Genomic DNA, 18,321 nt, shown 5'->3' on the forward strand with positions numbered 1-18,321 from the left:
TGCAACGATATCAAGAGAAAATAGTGAGATAGTCTTACCGCTCGCGCTGTAGTGATAGTTCCACGCAATGACGACGGTCCACGAATGCGAAATTTCTATCTATTTCAGTAACTTTTTAGGATTTCACTTCGGAAAAATTCCAAGTGAGGACTCACTTCGAATTTCTGCCTAAAGTTACTGGACTAATCTGTCTCATATCTTACTTGCGTATTAAGAAGAATCGTCGACGTTGAGTGCGCAGGCAAATTGATGATTGCGCACTCTTCAAAGAGCATTGTTACGACTTATAGGACATCTAAAGGACAGCTTATAATTCTTGAAGTTATCTTATAAAATTGTTTTTATAATGTTTTTAAGACGTCCTGATTTATGGTTTATTTAGTACCTAGTTTTAGTCGTATTCTACACATGCGTGTTGTCTCGGTTGTTGTAGATTATAATTAGGAAGTTCCATGCCAAATCGCGTTTGAGGAACAAAAAATGTTATATTTGGTTTATGTTGGATGTGATAATATCAACTAAAATCGAGTACTGGATACCTCGTCTTTAGAGCGGACAACATCAAATAAACATATACAATGATTAAGCAGAGTTGAGTTGATTTAATCATAAGTGCGCAAGCGAAAACATTACCAATTTGATATGTCTACTAGAAGTCCGTTAAAGACATTAGAATTACTTTTATTGGTATTACCCAGTTATTCTACAAACACATTATTATTAAGCGCATTTATACTTTCTACCTAAAGTACTTATTAAATTATTAGAATATTAAACATTTATATTCGCATTATCATAATTATGTGCTGTTCACTGCCGGTAAGATCTCCAACAGTTCGAGGCAGATAGATATCTCCCTTGAGAGTTTCCTTTCTGACGAAACAAAAATCCAGCTTTAATAATTAAACGTTTAAATAATAGCACGTTGATTAAACGCGAGAAGAATACTTCAACAATTATTTATCGTGGTATTTTCCATTTGTATATCCTGGACTTTTTGTACAATTATAGCTAGTCTATCTCTATATATGCAATATATAGATTTAACTATGCTATTTCTCAAGTCTACAAGCTTAATACTAAAGAAAGAAACCAATCTTTATAAAGAAATGAAGCACGTATCACATATTCAAATAATATTTGACAAAAACAACTGAACTGAAGACAATAAATTTCATTAGTACGCGACTATATAAAACAAGAAAAGCAATCGCAAAATATAATTTAATTGCATAAACAATTAACGTTAAAAACCATTTTGAGGAAGTAGAAACCCTGATTGCAAGTGACAAATTTTAGTTAACTGAAACTTTATCTCCTAGCAATAATTTGGCCTTTATATTATTTCATTTATTTTAAAACATTCTAGACAAACTATTGCGCTCCGATTTTCATCAGTATTGCTTAATAAATTCGTCTCGCTTTCGATTTTTCAGGTTGCACGTGACGTAGGCTTTCAAGAATCAAGCCAGCATATCTGATCTGTATCGAGTAAAGTTGAATTTAAAGGCGTTGACCTAGACATGCGCCATGATTTCCTTTCAGCAGCTTATCGGCATCAGTGTCGTGCTGTTGTATATGCATAATGTCTTTATCGCTGCCGGAGGTCTTGTCTCATCGGAGATAGCGCCGATTGTCATCGGAGTCGTACAGGTATTAGCGTCAATGGTGACATTTTTTGTTGTCGACAGATCAGGTAGAAAGATGCTCCTTATTTTTTCTAGAAACGAAGTAACAATCAGTTTGGTGAGTATATATATATATATAAAAACAAAGACAATTATATATATATATATATATATATATATATATATATATATATAATTGTCTTTGTTTTTAGATTTAACCACAAATTATATATAAATAACGATGAATTAGAAAAATTACATTTATGAAAGTAAAGAAAAATATTGCCATTTGAATCTGGGATGAATTTTAATTGAAGAGAATCTCCTCAAATCTTCTTTTGTTTTTAATAATTTATACTGGCTCACTGACAAAGATTATTAATAGCAAAAATTAATAATAATAGCATTAAAACTTTGCGTCAAATAGAGGTACAAGAATTAATAGTATTTAATTTAGGAAAAATATATAGGTATATATTATTACAGAAAAATATTAAGATTATATTGCTATGAACTAGTAATATTGCTATAATATTGCTAATTATATTGCTATGAACTTATAAATACGAGGGTAGTCCGAAAAAAATATTGTTTGAGGCTCAAAACTTTTCAGACTACCCACGTATATCGTGAACATTGATGAAACGTTTAGAAAGTTTGTACTGCTCTTTTGATAAACAGCAGATACATTCAGAAATTTGCGTGACAAGTGTATTCAAAATTAGTATATTCATGAAGCGATAAACGCAATGTAGTTTCTCGTTGCGTTTGTTTGCTGTTTCACGGAACGGGTTATAATTTCGCCTTGCGACAGAAAATGATGAACTTGAGCAGTTTTTTAGAGTGGACATGCGTTGTGGTTTTTAAAGACACTTTGAGGAATTTATATTAATATCATTAAAAATTATAAAGATACATTTTATTTTAAGCTGCGATTATTTTTAAAATCGCGTTTAATTAATAAGCACGAAATGCTATTAAATTTTAGATCAGATACTATTTATTATTATTAAAAAAAATTGTAACTTTTATATCAGATATTTTATTTAATTAAATTAATATTTAATTAACAAACAATGATTCGATGATTTAAATGAAGTGAACGATAAATGAAAATTTAGAAAGAGTAAAACGGAGATTCTAGTCTATTTTTGTTTATATATCATATGTACGCAGAGATAATTTTGTTACTTTCTACATGGAACCAAGAATACTTGTTTTCCAAAAACCTTTACACAATGACTAACACGGTTCATAGCAATTATATAATGCAAGTCATACCATGCATATTTATAAATACGCTTGCAATACTTCGTTACGTATTATTGTATGCACATATATATAAGCTTCGTTTTCTAGCGTAAAAAAAGTGTGATGTGCCAGTAAACTTTCTTACGTTTTCAAGCAAGTTTCTATTTGATCCGTAATTAGGAAACGTGGGGCAACCATAAGAATCTTTTGCTTGTATTATATCAAGATTTAGTATTGCGTGTGCTGGACGTGGCGTGTAAAAGTAAAATAAAAAACAAAAAAGATTAATTTTTCTGCGTATTTTTTATTCACGGATTAGAGACCAGTCATTTTGTAATACGTCTGCATGGAAAAAGAAAAACGTAATTATTAGCAACGACCGCAAATATATCAAAATTTAAAAGAATGTCGAGTATCGTTTAAATTTAATATCTTTAAAACGCCAATAAATTGATGAAATTATGTGAAAAAAAGAAAGAAGGAAGGAGAAATATAAAGTAACTTTATTATAACTATTATTTTTTAGTAAAATCTTGACAACAACAAGACGGTTATCGATATATTTAATCATCTAGAAAAGACATAATTTTTACATAATTTACACACAATATAAATTATTATAATTACTTGAACAAATTAATCTTAAGAAATAATACATAAATATTGTATTATTAGTTAATTCACGTTAATTATCTAAGTTATGTCATTGAACAATCTGAGGATGCTGATACGTCTACGACTTCGATGACTTTTGTTTCGAAACTTCTCAAATACTTGAGGAATTTATATTCGAGTTTGAGAAGCGCGTACTGAGGGTTCAAGCAGGAAGAGGCGAAGATATTCTTTGCTGAAATTTTGAGTGTACTCACTTTTGCTGGAGTTGCTCCAGGATCCAGTCCAGCATTTTAACGAGATTCTGAGTAAAATTCTGAAATAAATTCCGGCTTATCTTTTTTTTTTTATAACACAACCTCGTTTTGATCAAAGGCATCCTTTTGATGAGGAAATTTTTTAGACACCGTTAATGACGCCGCGCGACTTTAGCCATGGTGCCTTGTTTCAGACGTCGGTCGTTGCATCCCTCATCCTTGCACACTGCAGCGATGGCGATTTGAGATCGCGCTTTGCAAGAAGCGGCAAAACAAATGAGTGGAAGAGAGACAGTTAGAGAATATGATTCCCACTCGAGACAATGAACAGATAGAGCGTTCTTGTAAAGATTATGCGTACAATCCTGCACCAATGAGTTTTCCTTCGGCAGCGTATTATACACCCTAGTTAGAGAATCGGTAGAGTTGAACATACGCGATAGGACCCGCACTGTCGGCCATCGCTGTCTTGAAGAAATGACAGAAAAAGGTTCCAAGCTCCCTCAGTTCCTGGCTGCTACGGCGGGTAAGTCAATAAAGCGAGTTACATCCTCGAGGGGAAAAATCAAATTAATCCATTGTCAAAATGCTGTTTTTTTTTTCATTTGTTGGAGTCTATTTTTCATGTATTTCTTTAAAATAATTAAATTTTAATTGAGAATTTTTAATAGTATATTTATTTTTAATTGTTTAAAAACTGTATTGGAAGACGTTATTTGTGCTGGAAGTTTTAAAAGCATAACTTTAATTATTTGATATTTAAATTTCTATTTTGGAATTTATAAGTTATTAGCCTTATAAATTCCACTATAAAGAAATAAATTTATAACGTGATTTAAAGTTGTAAGATAAATCTTATCGGGGCTGATTAAACGATAAGAGAAATGTCAAATCGTTCGGCATGTGCATGTGCATAAGATCATATCAAACAAACATATACATACTATATGTATATTCAGCGATTAAGTAGATAAAGATGTATGAGTGTCATCTCAAAGCATTACCAAAAATTTCATAGATTGTTCTATTATTACGTCTAAGTATCTGTGTAAAATTTCAGCACAATTCTCAAGTTATTGTAATTAAGGATGTATTGGAGGTATTTCAAATATATTCAGAAAGTGCTGTAAATTGTTTCAAATTAAATTAAAAATACTCTGTAAAATTTTGAAGTTATTTAAGAGTTATTTAAGTTTAAAGTTGATAAAATTTACATTATTCCTTATAGATAATCGACACTTTGCTGTAAATATAAATAAAATATAAATAAAATATTAGGATATTTTTTAAACTTTTTTTGTGTGTAAAACATACATCATTGATATTATATTTTAAGTTTCAACATTTTTTTCTGCCAAAATTTTTTTTTAATTGTTTAAACAATACTAATTATTTAAATACTAATTATTTAAATAACAAAAAATCATACTCAAACTGTTAACGGTAATCCCTTCTAACATATAAAAAATTTTGAGTTGCTTGACATACATGCAAAGTCTTATTTTATTGAAAGTTTGACTTTTAGCAAGGACTGTACGACACATACATCTTTAATTACAAGTGCGCAAGCAATATTATCAAAAACATTACGGATTAGATATGTTTACTTTATACGTTTATTAGAATTCTATTAAAGTCGTAAATATTATTCTTGATCAATGCCACGAACATTATTAAATAGTTATACATTGTATCTATTAAGTAGTTAGAATATCATACATTTATTCGCATTATTATAACTGTGCGCTTTTCATTCTGCCGGTAAAACCTCCAATAATTCGAGACAGTCAGATATCTCCCTTAAGAGTTTTCTTTTTGACGAAATAAACATCTAACAATTAAATAAACATCTAAGTTTAATAATTAAACGTTTAAATGATAATACGTTAATTAAGCGCGAGATGAAGTTGCAAATATTCTAGCAATTACTTAACGTAGACTGCGTGGTACTTTCCATTTGTACATCCTGGAATTTTGTGCAATCACAGGTAGTCTATGTGTCCTTGCGGCCGGTGCAGCTGAGGGGTGGACGAGTCCAATCCTCCCTAAATTGCAAGACGATGGCGGACCTTTGGGGTCGCCGATCAGTGTCGAACAGGGTTCTTGGATAGGATCTCTGGTGGCCGTCGGTGCTTTCTTCGGCAGCTTCGTGGCGGGATACCTCGGAGACAAGTATGGTTATATAAATTAGTTATTCACAATTGCACGCACGAATAATTTCGAAATATAGCAATTTAACTATGCGTTCTATTTCCCAAGTCTACAAGTTTGAAACTAAAGAAAGGAAACCCCCAATCTTTATAAAGAAATAAAGTATCAGCACGTATCAGATTCAAATGCTTAACGAAGATTGAACTAAAGACGATGAAAAGTTGATTTTTTTCTGTTTTTATAGATGGGGCCGTAAACGAACATTGCTATCTTCTATGGTGCCGTTTATAATTGGGTGGACACTCGTCGCCACTGCACATCACATCGCACAGCTTTATGTCGCTCGATTTATATTTGGATTGAATATAGCTATCACGTTTACAATCCTTCCTATGTATTGTGGCGAAATCGCTGAGGTAAATTTATTTTGAATGAGTGTACAAACATTTTTACGCATGGTATTTAAGGTATCGTGTTTTTTTTTTGTCTTCCGTGTAAAATATGACGATTATTTGGTACTAAATTTAATATGTATAAATTGTATCGTCTAATCAATTTGTTCATAAATTTTTTTGCTGGGTTTTCAAACGATTTAAAAAAGATTTAAAGACAGTCTTTGTTTATTGAGAAATATTAAAATAATTATATTGTTTGTTATATAATAACGAACTAACAGATGATATATGACTATTGTTATATTTTTTCAGACATCTATCAGGGGAGCGTTAGGCTCTTTTCTCCCGCTCTTTGAAACGATCGGTATCCTATATTCCTATTCTATTGGGCCATTCGTTAGCTACGTGGTCTTGTGGATCCTATGTGCCATCCTGCCGGTGATCTTTTTCGCCTGCTTTATAATGATGCCAGAATCTCCGTACTACCTTCTGAGTCAAGGTCTCAGAGATGAGGCAATCGCATCTCTAGCGAAGCTCCGAAGTAAACCCAAAGCAGCTGTCGAGAAAGAGGCCGATGAAATACAGGTAAGTCAGCAAAGTAATAATTAATCAATATAATTTTCTCTTATGAAAACTACCGCTTAAAATTCTTAGTAGTAAAGAAACATAATTCAACTCTTAGTTGAACTTCTACAAATTCTTTGTTTAGAATAAATATATTTTGTGGTTTGGCAATAAGAGCCAAGCGCAGTTGTTCTTTCACAATCTCTATCATTACAATTATATATAAGGACTTGCGTACGTTTCGACTCTTTCTTCGGGTCATCTTTGTTAAGAAATTCTAGTTGTTGGAATATTTAGTTTTCTGAAAAACTCTGTCAGGAAAATATGTGATCGGTATAAACTATTCTAATAAATTTCTAATTGCAACGTGTCCGTTTATAGTGTCGTTGATTTCTCGAGCGACAAGGTAATTGCTAATGCTACCTGCACTGTTACGAACATGTACTCGATCGTCGATAAACACATCCGAGTACATATTGTCCATCGGATCACGTTAGACAAACGAGGTCGCGGCTAAGGCCGGTTCCTTGATCTTAAACAACAACGAGGGATAGTTATAATTGACGTGCAGAGTCTCGCAGAACTGCAGGTTGTACGTGATATATTACACGAGAAAAAAATAGCTATAGCTTCAGCGTTGGAACAGTCACAAAATAAAATATAATTGCAAAAGAAATTAACATTGAATACAATTTTGAGAAATTAGAAGACCCGATTATAATTGGATAGCAAATTTGCTTCAGTGTTAATTGAAAGTTCATTTCTTAATAATAATATATGGTCGTTTTATTATCTTATTTATTTTTCAGAATATTTTAGGCAAATTGTTACGTACTCCAATTTTTATATTTATTGCTTAATAAATTCGTCTCGCTTTTAATTTTTCAGGTGATACTTGACGAGGCTTTCAAGAATCAAGCCAGTATCTCGGAACTGTTCAAAGTAAAAGCGAACTTCAAGGCGTTGATCTACACATGTCTCATGGTCTCCTTCCAACAATTTACCGGTATCACCGTGGTGGAGTACTATTTGCAAGATATCTTTATAGCTGCCGGAGGTCTCGTTCCAATGGAGATAGCGCCGATTGTCATTGGAGTCGTGCGGGTGTTAGCGTCAACAGTGACACCCATGGTCGTCGACAGGTCAGGTAGAAAGATACTTCTCGTTTTCTCCGGCATCGGAGAGACAATCAGTTTGGTGAGTAATTGCCTCTGTTTTTAGATTTGAAATTGATCAACAATGAATTAAAATAATTACACGCATAATTGTGAAGAAAAATTGTAATTTTTATTAGATTTTTTATTTGATCAAACAGAAGATTATTTTGCAAGCATCGTAATTATGGCGTTAATGAGATAAATTAGAGAAGAATTAAATTTTGTAATGTATATTAATCTATAATAATACTGATAGTCATATCCTATAAATATTTTTTGACGATAACTTGTACATATTTAGCATGAATTTTCGCGTGCCGATTAATTCTTATGTTCACTGATTGCATGCTGATCGTTTTTCTGGTTGTGCGTTTACGACCGGCATTCATAATTACACTTGCTACTAATGCCGCAAATTACGGCATTTAATGACTCCTTTTTTTATTACTCATCTCACCTTCGAGGAAATCGTTTTCGGCGCAAACGACTTAATTACCTGACAAAGAGGATCGAGTTACGATTCTTTCTGTAAATCAGATAAAGATAAACGCGCGACACGGTAAAGTCCTCATGTTCGATAATGTCTGCCTGATGTAGGAAATTAACAGCGAATCACGCGGATGTACATTGCAATGCGAAACGAGGAACGTAGAGCATAATTGTACATACGGGTCATTATTACGTATTCCGATGGAATGCGATGGAATACATCGGACTCTGTGTGAACGATTACATAATTTGTGCGTGACAGAAGGCAGACGCGCGACGATAACACACGCAGAAACGAGTTGAAAAAATTCTTTCGTTTAGGATCTTTTAAAACTAGTGTTTTTTGTTGTTGTTATTAGATACTTTGGAAGATATCTTTGTACTCTGGGAGTTTAATGATTTTAATAATTGTGAGAAACTTCGGAAAATTTTCATAACGATGTGTCATCATAGATCAGAATAATTCTAGCACCGAACATGTTTAATAGCACTGAATTTCTTGTTATGCAAATTTTGATTTTAAGTGCAAAAGTTTCTTATTACGAGCTTGTCGTGTAAACAGGCATTTATTTTGCAGTTTGCCCTGGGCTTATATTTCTACCTGAAGGAAGTACAGCACGCGGACGACGTGATAAAGCAGATATCCTGGTTGCCGGTGGTCTCACTCATCATCTTCATGATCACATTCAGCATAGGCTGGGATGCAATTCCATGGGCAATGACGGGCGAGATGTTCGCCTCGAACGTAAAGGCTAGTGCTTCCAGTATAACGGTTTTCGTCTGCTGGTTCTTGGCCTTTGTCACCACCAAGTTCACTATCAACCTCGATAAGGCATTCCATGGCATGTACGCGAGCTTTTGGATGTTCGCAGGACTATCTTTCCTTAGTATCTTTTTCACGGTATTGTTCTTGCCCGAAACGAAAGGCAAGACACTTGAGCAAATCCAGGACGAACTCAATGGAGTGACATGTCGAACGTGAAGATGGAACATCGCGTCCGATTATCCTGACGAATGGTGTATGCTAATCACCTGATAAATTTGCGAAACATTTAAAAAGAAATTGTATATTTATAAAAAATACGTGGCATAAAGTTTTATAACATATCTAGAGATTTGATATTATTTACTGCGGAGAAGAATGAAGCAGAGTATTGGAAATGCGGATTACCTATATCCCATTGCCAATTTTATAGAGATATAATATAAGTCTTTATAACAAATAAAAAAGGAATATATATCCTTGAGCTTGGACCACCGTTTAATCTCCTGTTACTAGTATTGCTTGAATCATAAAGAAAAACGGAAAACGGATCAATTAACGAACACGTGTTCGACATTATAAATGAATTGATCAATGAATGTTCAGAAAATTCAAAGGGAGTAAAACGGGGATTCTACTTTATCTTTACTCATATATCATATGTACGCAGAAACAATTTTGTTATTTTTTACATGAAACCAAAAGTATTTTATTATCTTCCAAATATCTTAACAACGCTTAAAACGGCTCACAGTAATTGTATGTTTATATAATGCTAGTCATATACGTATATTTATAAATACGCTTGCGTTAATGATACTTCGCTACGCATCACTGACAATTTTGGTAGCGCTGCAATTTGCAAATTCGGAACTTGTTTTCAAGCGCTTTACCGCCTGTCCCGACTTTTTGATGAAAAATCAACAAGCCTTTATTCTCGCCCGTCTGCAAAATAACTTTATTCTTCTATAAAACAAAAATATAATTATTAATTAATTTCATCGCTTTATGGCTGCTATTTTATCGTCATTATTGCCTCATTTATTACAAAGCTGATTAAGTTACTATCTTATATCTAATATTATTTTAAAGTAAATTGGTAGAACTTTTCTCCCCTCGCAAATTTCATGATTAAAATCACGAATTGGGTTTAATCCAGCATTTTAATGAGATCCTGAAAGTAAAATTCGGAAATAAATTCTATTCGTCTATCTTTTTGTTTTTCTATAACTCGACCTGCTCCTCTCGGTCAAGGGCAGCCCTTTCGATGGGGGAGTTTCATCGAGGGGACACTGTTCTGCGGCGACGTCTCGCCACCTTGACCACGGCGCCTCGTTTCGGGGTCTAGGTCTCGAGACGTAGGTCGTTGCATCCCTCACCATTGCATCGCAGCGATAGCGATTGAGATCGCGCTTTGCGATGAGCGGCAGCAATGAGTGGGAGAAAGACATGGAGACGATTAAAGATAGAGAATATGATCTCCACTCGAGACACATACGCAATAGGACCACCGGCCATCGCTGTCCCGAAGAGATGACGGAGAAAGGTTCTAAACTCCCTCAGTTCTTGGCTGCTGTGGCGGGTAAGTCAGCGTCCGTCAATAAAGGTTTGCATCCTTGAGGGGAAGGAATCAAATTAATTCATTATCAATACGCTGTTATCTTAAACTCATTTAAGTCTACTTTTCGTGTATTTCTTCAAAACAATTTCACTTTAATCCCAAAATTTTCATTTGCTTTTTAATTTCTTATTACTCAAGAACTGTGTATGTTAAAAGTCCTCATTTGTACTAGAAGTTTTGATAGCGCAACTTTAATTATTTCATACTTAAATTTTTATTTTTGAAAAGAAAAATTATTAGATTTATAAATTTTGCTATAATTATATATACATGTAGATTTATAACGTAATCTACAGTTGTAAGATATATCTTATCGTGATTGGTTAAATCGATAAGACAAATGTTGAATCTTTCGGTATGTGCGTGGTATAATCGATGAATGATTTAATTACAGAAAAAAATTATCAATTTAAAAATTTTTCTACGATCGAAGTTGTACGTGACATCACGTGCCAATCGTGTTCTTTCCCTATTCATATTATCTCGTGGCATATTCAGGTTGATTGCAAAGCGACGATTCCGGGTGCACATCTCTATGGATCCTGTATATTCGCGATAATACTTGGCATGGATTAATTGTGTAAACGACAAATAATCACTATCGCCTCGTGTCAGACGCTATCAATGAAAAAGTTAGTAATTTACGAAAGTCAGTAATTCGACAATCACATATTATCGCGCGTGCAACGACATCAAGAGAAAATAGTCTCACTGCTGTATAGTGATAGTGCCACGCAATGAGATTTCTATCTAGTCCAGTAACTTTAGGATTTCACTTCGGAGTGAGTTCTCACTTAGAATTTTTCCGAAGATTGATCGAATTTTTGCCTAAAGTTACTGGACTAATCTGTGTCATATCTTACTTGCGTATCAAGAAGAATCGTCGACGTTGAGTGCGCAGGCAAATTGATGATTGCGCAGGCAAATTGACGATTGCGCACTCTTCAAAGAGGATTGTTATGTCTTATAGGACATCTAAAGGACATCTTATAATTCTTGAAGTTATTTTATAATACTGTCTTTATAACGTTTTTAAGACGTCCTTATTTATAGTTTCTTTAGAACATTGTTTTAGTCGTATTCTACACATGCGTGTTGTCTCGGTTGTTGTAGATTATAATTAGGAAGTTCCATGCCAAATCGCTTTTGAGGAATAAAAAATGTTATATTTTGTTTGTGTTGGATGAGATAATATCAACTAAAATCGAGTGCTGATACCTCGTCTTTAGAGCGGACCACATCAAATAAACATATACAATGATAGTTGAGTTGATTTAATCATAAGTGCGCAAGCAAGAAAACATTACCAATTTGATATGTCTACTAGAATTCCGTTAAAGACATTGGAATTATTTTTATTGGTATTTCCCAGTTATTCTACAAACACATTATTAAGCGCATTTATACTTTCTACCTATTAAGTACTTATTAGATTATTAGAATATTAAACATTTATTCGCGCATTATCATAATTATGTGCTGTTCACTGCCGGTAAGATCTCCAACAGTTCGAGGCAGATAGATATATCTCCCTTGAGAGTTTCCTTTCTGACGAAACAAAAATCCAGCTTTAATAATTAAACGTTTAAATAATAGCACGTTGATTAAACGCGAGAAGAATACTTCAACAATTATTTATCGTGGTATTTTCCATTTGTATATCCTGAAATTCTTTTACAATCACAGCTAGTTTATCTCTCCTCGCATCTGGTGCGGCTCAGGGGTGGCCTAGTCCGGTCATCCCTAAATTGGGAAAGGATGGTGGACCTTTGGGATCACCGATCAGCAGCGAGCAGAGTTCTTGGATAGTATCTCTGATGCCCATTGGTGCAACTATTGGCAGCTTTGGAGCGGGATACCTCGGAGACAGGTATGGATATAAGTATAAATAAACCGTTCAATTGCACGCACGAATAATTTTGCAATATATCGATTTAACTATGCTATTTCTCAAGCCTACAAGCTTGAAATTAAAGAAAGGAATCAATTTTTATAAAGAAATGAAGCACGTATCATATTCAAATATTTGACGAAAGCAACCGAACTGAAGACAATAAAAAATTGATTTTCTCTCTGTTTCTATAGATGGGGCCGTAAACGAGCATTGCTATCTTCTCTGGTGCCGTTTATAATTGGATGGACACTCGTCATTACTGCAGGGCACGTTGCACAGCTTTGTGTCGCTCGATTTATACTTGGATTGGCTTTATCTATCACGTTCACAATCGTTCCTATGTATTGTGGCGAAATCGCTGAGGTAAATTTATTGTGCATGCATGTACAAGCGACGCAAACATTTCTACGCACAGTTTTCAAGCATTATCGTGTTTTCTTCTGTTTAAAATATGACAATTAATTGGTACGTAATTTAATGTGTATTAATTTTTGTATCGTTTAATCTCTCTCTTATTTAGTTTATAAAATCATTTTTACTGTGTTTTCCATTGATATATTATGCTTCGCAGAATGTATGAACATGATTAGAGTAAATACAGTTACTATTTCAAGTCTTTGTTTCTTAAATAGTTAAATAATTAATTAAACTGTTTATTATATATATATATATAATGACAAAGTTGTTATATCTCTTTAGATTTCTGTCAGGGGAGCGTTGGGCTCTTTCCTTCAGCTTCTTAACACGATCGGTTTTCTATATTCCTACGCTATTGGGCCGTTCGTCAGCTACGTGGTTTTTTGTATTCTCTGTGCCATCTTGCCGGTTATCTTCTTCGTCTGCTTTATGATGATGCCGGAATCTCCGTACTTCCTCCTTAGCCAGGATCGCAGAGGTGAGGCAATCGAATCTCTAGCGAAACTCCGAAGCAAATCCAAAGCGGCTGTCGTGGAGGAGACCGACGAAATACAGGTAAGGCAGCAAAGCTGATAATTTCGTTTTATAAAATCCACTACTCTAAAAGAATCTCAAGGTAAAGGCAAAGAATCTTAAAGATAAATAATTAATTTAACTCTCAATTAATCTTCTATTAATTTTTCGTTAAGAAATTTAAATTGGTAGAGATATATTCAATTTTATAAAAAAGTTTGTGCGAAAAATATGCTTTCGATATAAATTATTTTAATAAAAATTGGTAATTTTGCGGCCGGTTTATGTCTTTGTTGATTTCTCGAGTGACAAGGTAGTTGCTAAAAAACTATCTGAACTGTTATGAGCACGTACTCGATCATTGATGTACATATATAAGCGCATGTCCTAACATATTATCCAGTCGCATTAGACCAATGCTATGGTCTCACAATCAGCGCTGAGGCCGTTCCTTAAATCCTAAACGATAATGTCGCACAGTCGTAAGTGACAATTATGACTGGCGTGCAATGCAGAACCTCGAAGAACTGCAGAGTGTTTTTTCAGTCGTACGCGATTATAGGTATATTAAACGAGGAAAAGTAGTTATTGCTTCAGCATTAAAACAGTCTTGATATCGGAACGATAACTTTAGTCTCTACATTATCCCAATTATTTCAGAATATTTTAGGCAAACTGTTATGTTTCAATTTTCATATCTATCGCTTGATAATAAATTCGTCTCGATTTTGATTTCTCAGGTGATACTCGACGAAGCTTTCAAGAATCAAGTCAGAATTTCGGACCTGTTTAGAGTGAAAGCGAATTTCAAGGCGTTGATCTACACATGTATCATGGCTTCCTTCCAGCAGCTTGTAGGCATCAACTTTGTACTGTTCTACATGCAAAATATCTTTATTGCTGCCGGAGGTCTTGTCTCATCGGAGATAGCGGCAATTATCGTCGGAGTCGTACAGGTGGTAGCGTCAATGGTCACTCCCGTGGTTGTCGACAGGTCAGGTAGAAAGATACTCCTCATTCTCTCCGGAATCGGAGTGACAATTAGTTCGGTGAGTAATTGTTCCTATTTTTAGATTTAAATTTAAATTTATCAACGATGAATTAAAATAATTACTCTCATGAAAATAAGAAAGATTTGAGTATATTTGATATTTTTTGTGCTATATACCGCAAAGGTTAGGCTTATAAATTGTAAATTTCACTTTTTGGATATCTAAACAATAGGTCTGTATAGATTTGGCATTATTATAAGACTTAAACTTTTAGAATCCTTCCCTCGTTAGACTTTTATTACGAGCTTGTCGCGTGACCTAGCATTTATTTTGCAGTTTGCCCTGGGCTTGTATTTCTACTTGAAGGAGGTACAGCACGCGGACGACGTGATAGAGCAGATATCCTGGTTGCCGATAGTTGCGCTCATCATCTACATTGCCACGTACAGCGTAGGCTGGGGTTCGGTTCCATGGGCGATGATGGGTGAGATGTTTGCCTCGAATGTCAAAGCTAAGGCTTCCAGTATAACGGTTTTCTTCAGCAAATTATTTCTCTTCATCACCACCAAATTCCCCGTCAATCTTGAAGAGGCGTTAAACGGCAAGTACGCAATCTTCTGGATGTTCGGAGGATTCTGCATTCTTAGTATTTTCTTCACGGTATTGCTGTTGCCCGAAACGAAAGGCAAGACTCTGCAGCAAATCCAGGACAAACTCAATGGTGTAACTTCGACTGTAAAGGAAGAGAACGGGACGAAGACGTGAAGAAGGAACACTCGCGTTCGATTATCCTGACGAATGGTGTACGCTAAACACCCGATGAATTCGCGAAACACTTTGTAGAGATTAAATATTTATAAAAAAATACGTGGAGTGTAGTTTTATATCTTTATCATATATCTAGGAATTTGATATTATTTATAGTGGAGAAGAGAGAGAATCAAGTACCAGATATGCGGATAATATACATATATGCTTATATTTCACTCAAATTCTAATCAAATTTATAGATATAATATAAGCAAGATTAAAATACCTTTTTTGAGTTTGGATCGTTCTGTTACCCGTTATTACTAATTTGCTTGAATCACAAAGAGAAATGGAAAACGGATCAATGAACGAATAGTAGTTCGATGATTTAAATGAAACGAACGATCAGGATATCCAGAGAGAATGAACCGGGGATAGATTCTATTTTTGCTTATATATGCATGCAAAGACACTATTGTTATCTTCTGTAGGAACCAAAAATATTTCATTGTCTTCCAAACACCTTTGCATAACATAGCATAATACTTACTGGCTCTTGATGGTTTTTAGTACATACGACGCGAAAATTTAAGTTCAAATTAGATTTGGAATTAAAGTTGAAACGACTGATTTACGGTCAGAAACGCGAAGCACGCAATTGTAGTGAAAATAGAAGAGAACTTCCTCAATGTTGCAGTTTATATATGTAAGAGGTTCTCTAAGAGGTGGGTTTTTAATGATATGGAATGTGTCACTATCATATTATACACACTTATTACCACTCCCGGGCTTCCTTCATACACGAGTATAATATAGTAGAAATGAGTGATATATCTGCACTTATTTCACTTTGGATAAAGGTCTATTTTCGCATATCCGTGACGTATCGGTGATTGTTATTTACACAATTCCGTACAGTTTGGTCAGTTGAAACGGTGATTTTCGAGATGGCTCAGCTTACGAACGATAAAATATTTTATTGAGCGTAATTTTATCGTAAAAATTTACCGTAAAATTAGCAATATTTCGACTTGCTATAATTGAATAATTAATTAATTATAGCAATTAGCAGATTTTTGGCTAAAGAGTTTATTGAGTTATATTCATGTATAATTATTAGCAATTATTTGCACAATAATTTGCTCTGGGACTACAGTGTTTATAAAATTATTCCACAATAAGACACAACAAAATTATTTCGATCTAAAAATAAGTATAAAAAGCGTGCTATGTTAATCAATTATTTGTCGGACATCAGTATTACTATTAGTAAAATTTGCATATATAAGCAATAACATGTTTTGCTTATTACAATAATAGTATCTCTAGCATCGCATCGGAAAATATATAGAACAATGTGTACGAATGAGTGGATATGCAAGTACAAATTCGAGCGAGAATACATATTTCATAAACTATAGTAACTATATAGTGCATATAATAAAGGAAGAATAATTAACGTTTCTTTCAGTCGTATTCAGCGTTAATAAACTATTTACCGGATGGATTGATAGCATTTATAGACCAATGGAAATTGTGATATCTTTTTCATTCGGCTTAGATTTCAATTAGGAAATGCTAATTTCGAAGCAAATATACCTAGTGCCTGTCGATTTCACTGCAAATGCTTTAATTGTCGGTGCGTGAGATGTCTTTAATCAATGAATGAATCATCAGAGATATCATCCATCAATCATCAATATACAATCGTACAGAAGGCGTCATTAATGCCTTCCTAGCTGTGTTCTTGGGATTTCTATAGTGCACGTTACGTGTACTATGCTTCAGGTGAAAGACATTAATGACGCCTACTGTACATACATGCTAACATTTAAAAATAATTTGTTTTACATAATTATAAATATTTATTAATTAAATAAAGAAAGTTAATAAAATATAATTTAAAGACAGTGGGGCCTATTCAGTAACTCTTAACGACAGTTTTGTTATCGTTATATTGTCATTGCGCAACGCAAATATAACGATAACGAAACTGTCGTTAAATTATTTAATTATCTACAAGTAATTCAACTGGACAATAATACTATTAATTGAAAGCAAACTTATCTTATTTGTTTAAAAACAACAAAAAACTAATCGTTCTTAAAGAGAAATTTTCCTGCACAGATTAAAATGTATTTATAAATAAAAAATATTTTTTTTAAACTTTGTGATTCAATGTCTACAATACAAATATAATTTTATTTGATAGTTTTTTAATATATGACAAATACGTATAGAAATAGTTTAACGTATTCCTATACGTATTCTTTAGCGAGGAAAAAGGTGGAAAGGAGATAAATATTATAATTTGCTAGAGAGCACAATATTGAAAGTTTAACGAGTAGGTATATATGAGAGCAATTTTGGTAGCGCTACGACTTGCAAATTCGGAACTTGTTGTCAATTGCACTTCGTTGTCTGTCGCAACTTTTTCACGAGAAATAAACTTGTCTTTATTGAGAATGATTGAGTTACTTATCTATTATTTTAAAGTTAAATTGGCAGAACTCTTCTCTCTCCTCGCAAACATTTTAATTATTAAAATCATAAATTGAATTAAATCCAACATTTTAATGAGATCCTAAGTAAAATTCGGAAATAAATTTCCATCTATGTTTTTGTTTTTTCATAATTCCATCTGTTCCTTCCAATCAAGGGCATCCCTCTCGATGGGGTAGCTTGCTAGGAACCGTTCTCTGCGACGCCGCCGCGCGACCTTGATCATTGCACTTTATTTCAAGGTCTAGGTCTCGAGACATCGATCGTTGCATCATAATGCCGCAACGGTGATCGACTTGCAATTGAGATTGCACTTTGCGAAAAGTGGCAATACGGATGAATGTGGGACAGTCACGTGGAAATGA

The 18,321-nt window shown here is 33.9% G+C and overlaps 1 protein-coding gene and 1 pseudogene across 3 annotated transcripts; both read left to right on the top strand.

Annotated features, from left to right (window-relative positions):
• The first annotated feature begins 2,710 nt into the window (after positions 1-2,710).
• On the top strand, positions 2,711-9,751 carry LOC143897128 (trehalose transporter 1-like protein; annotated as a pseudogene). The gene is made up of 8 exons (XR_013256851.1): positions 2,711-3,241; positions 3,578-3,822; positions 3,943-4,274; positions 5,737-5,920; positions 6,144-6,315; positions 6,607-6,879; positions 7,747-8,055; positions 9,082-9,751. The product of XR_013256851.1 is annotated as a trehalose transporter 1-like protein (transcript).
• A 362-nt stretch (positions 9,752-10,113) lies between these two features.
• Positions 10,114-17,920, top strand: LOC143897129 (solute carrier family 2, facilitated glucose transporter member 8-like). 2 transcript variants are annotated; one of them, XM_077405487.1, is made up of 7 exons: positions 10,114-10,849; positions 12,575-12,758; positions 12,974-13,145; positions 13,482-13,754; positions 14,453-14,761; positions 15,041-15,188; positions 15,294-17,920. In XM_077405487.1, exons 1-7 carry the CDS (start codon positions 10,687-10,689, stop codon positions 15,467-15,469), a joined length of 1,425 nt encoding a protein of 474 aa, XP_077261613.1. In that variant the 5' UTR covers positions 10,114-10,686; the 3' UTR covers positions 15,470-17,920. The 2 variants fall into 2 exon arrangements, with proteins under 2 accessions (XP_077261613.1, XP_077261612.1); XM_077405486.1 differs by having other exon boundaries at positions 15,041-17,920.
• Positions 17,921-18,321: the final 401 nt, after the last annotated feature.

Source organism: Temnothorax americanus, unplaced genomic scaffold (assembly GCF_048541705.1).
Source record: "Temnothorax americanus isolate GAGA-0224 unplaced genomic scaffold, ASM4854170v1 Scaffold2, whole genome shotgun sequence".
NCBI lineage: Eukaryota > Metazoa > Arthropoda > Insecta > Hymenoptera > Formicidae > Temnothorax > Temnothorax americanus.

What these genes read in the sequence shown, in the direction of transcription:
- LOC143897129 (XM_077405486.1), top strand. Translation starts at nt 10,687, where the DNA reads ATGAGCGGCAGCAATGAGTGGGAGAAAGACATGGAGACGATTAAAGAT. An exon ending in GCGGGATACCTCGGAGACAG is followed by an intron (nt 12,759 to 12,973) that starts GTATGGATATAA and finishes CTGTTTCTATAG; the next exon opens with ATGGGGCCGTAAACGAGCAT. An exon ending in AGGAGACCGACGAAATACAG is followed by an intron (nt 13,755 to 14,452) that starts GTAAGGCAGCAA and finishes TTGATTTCTCAG; the next exon opens with GTGATACTCGACGAAGCTTT.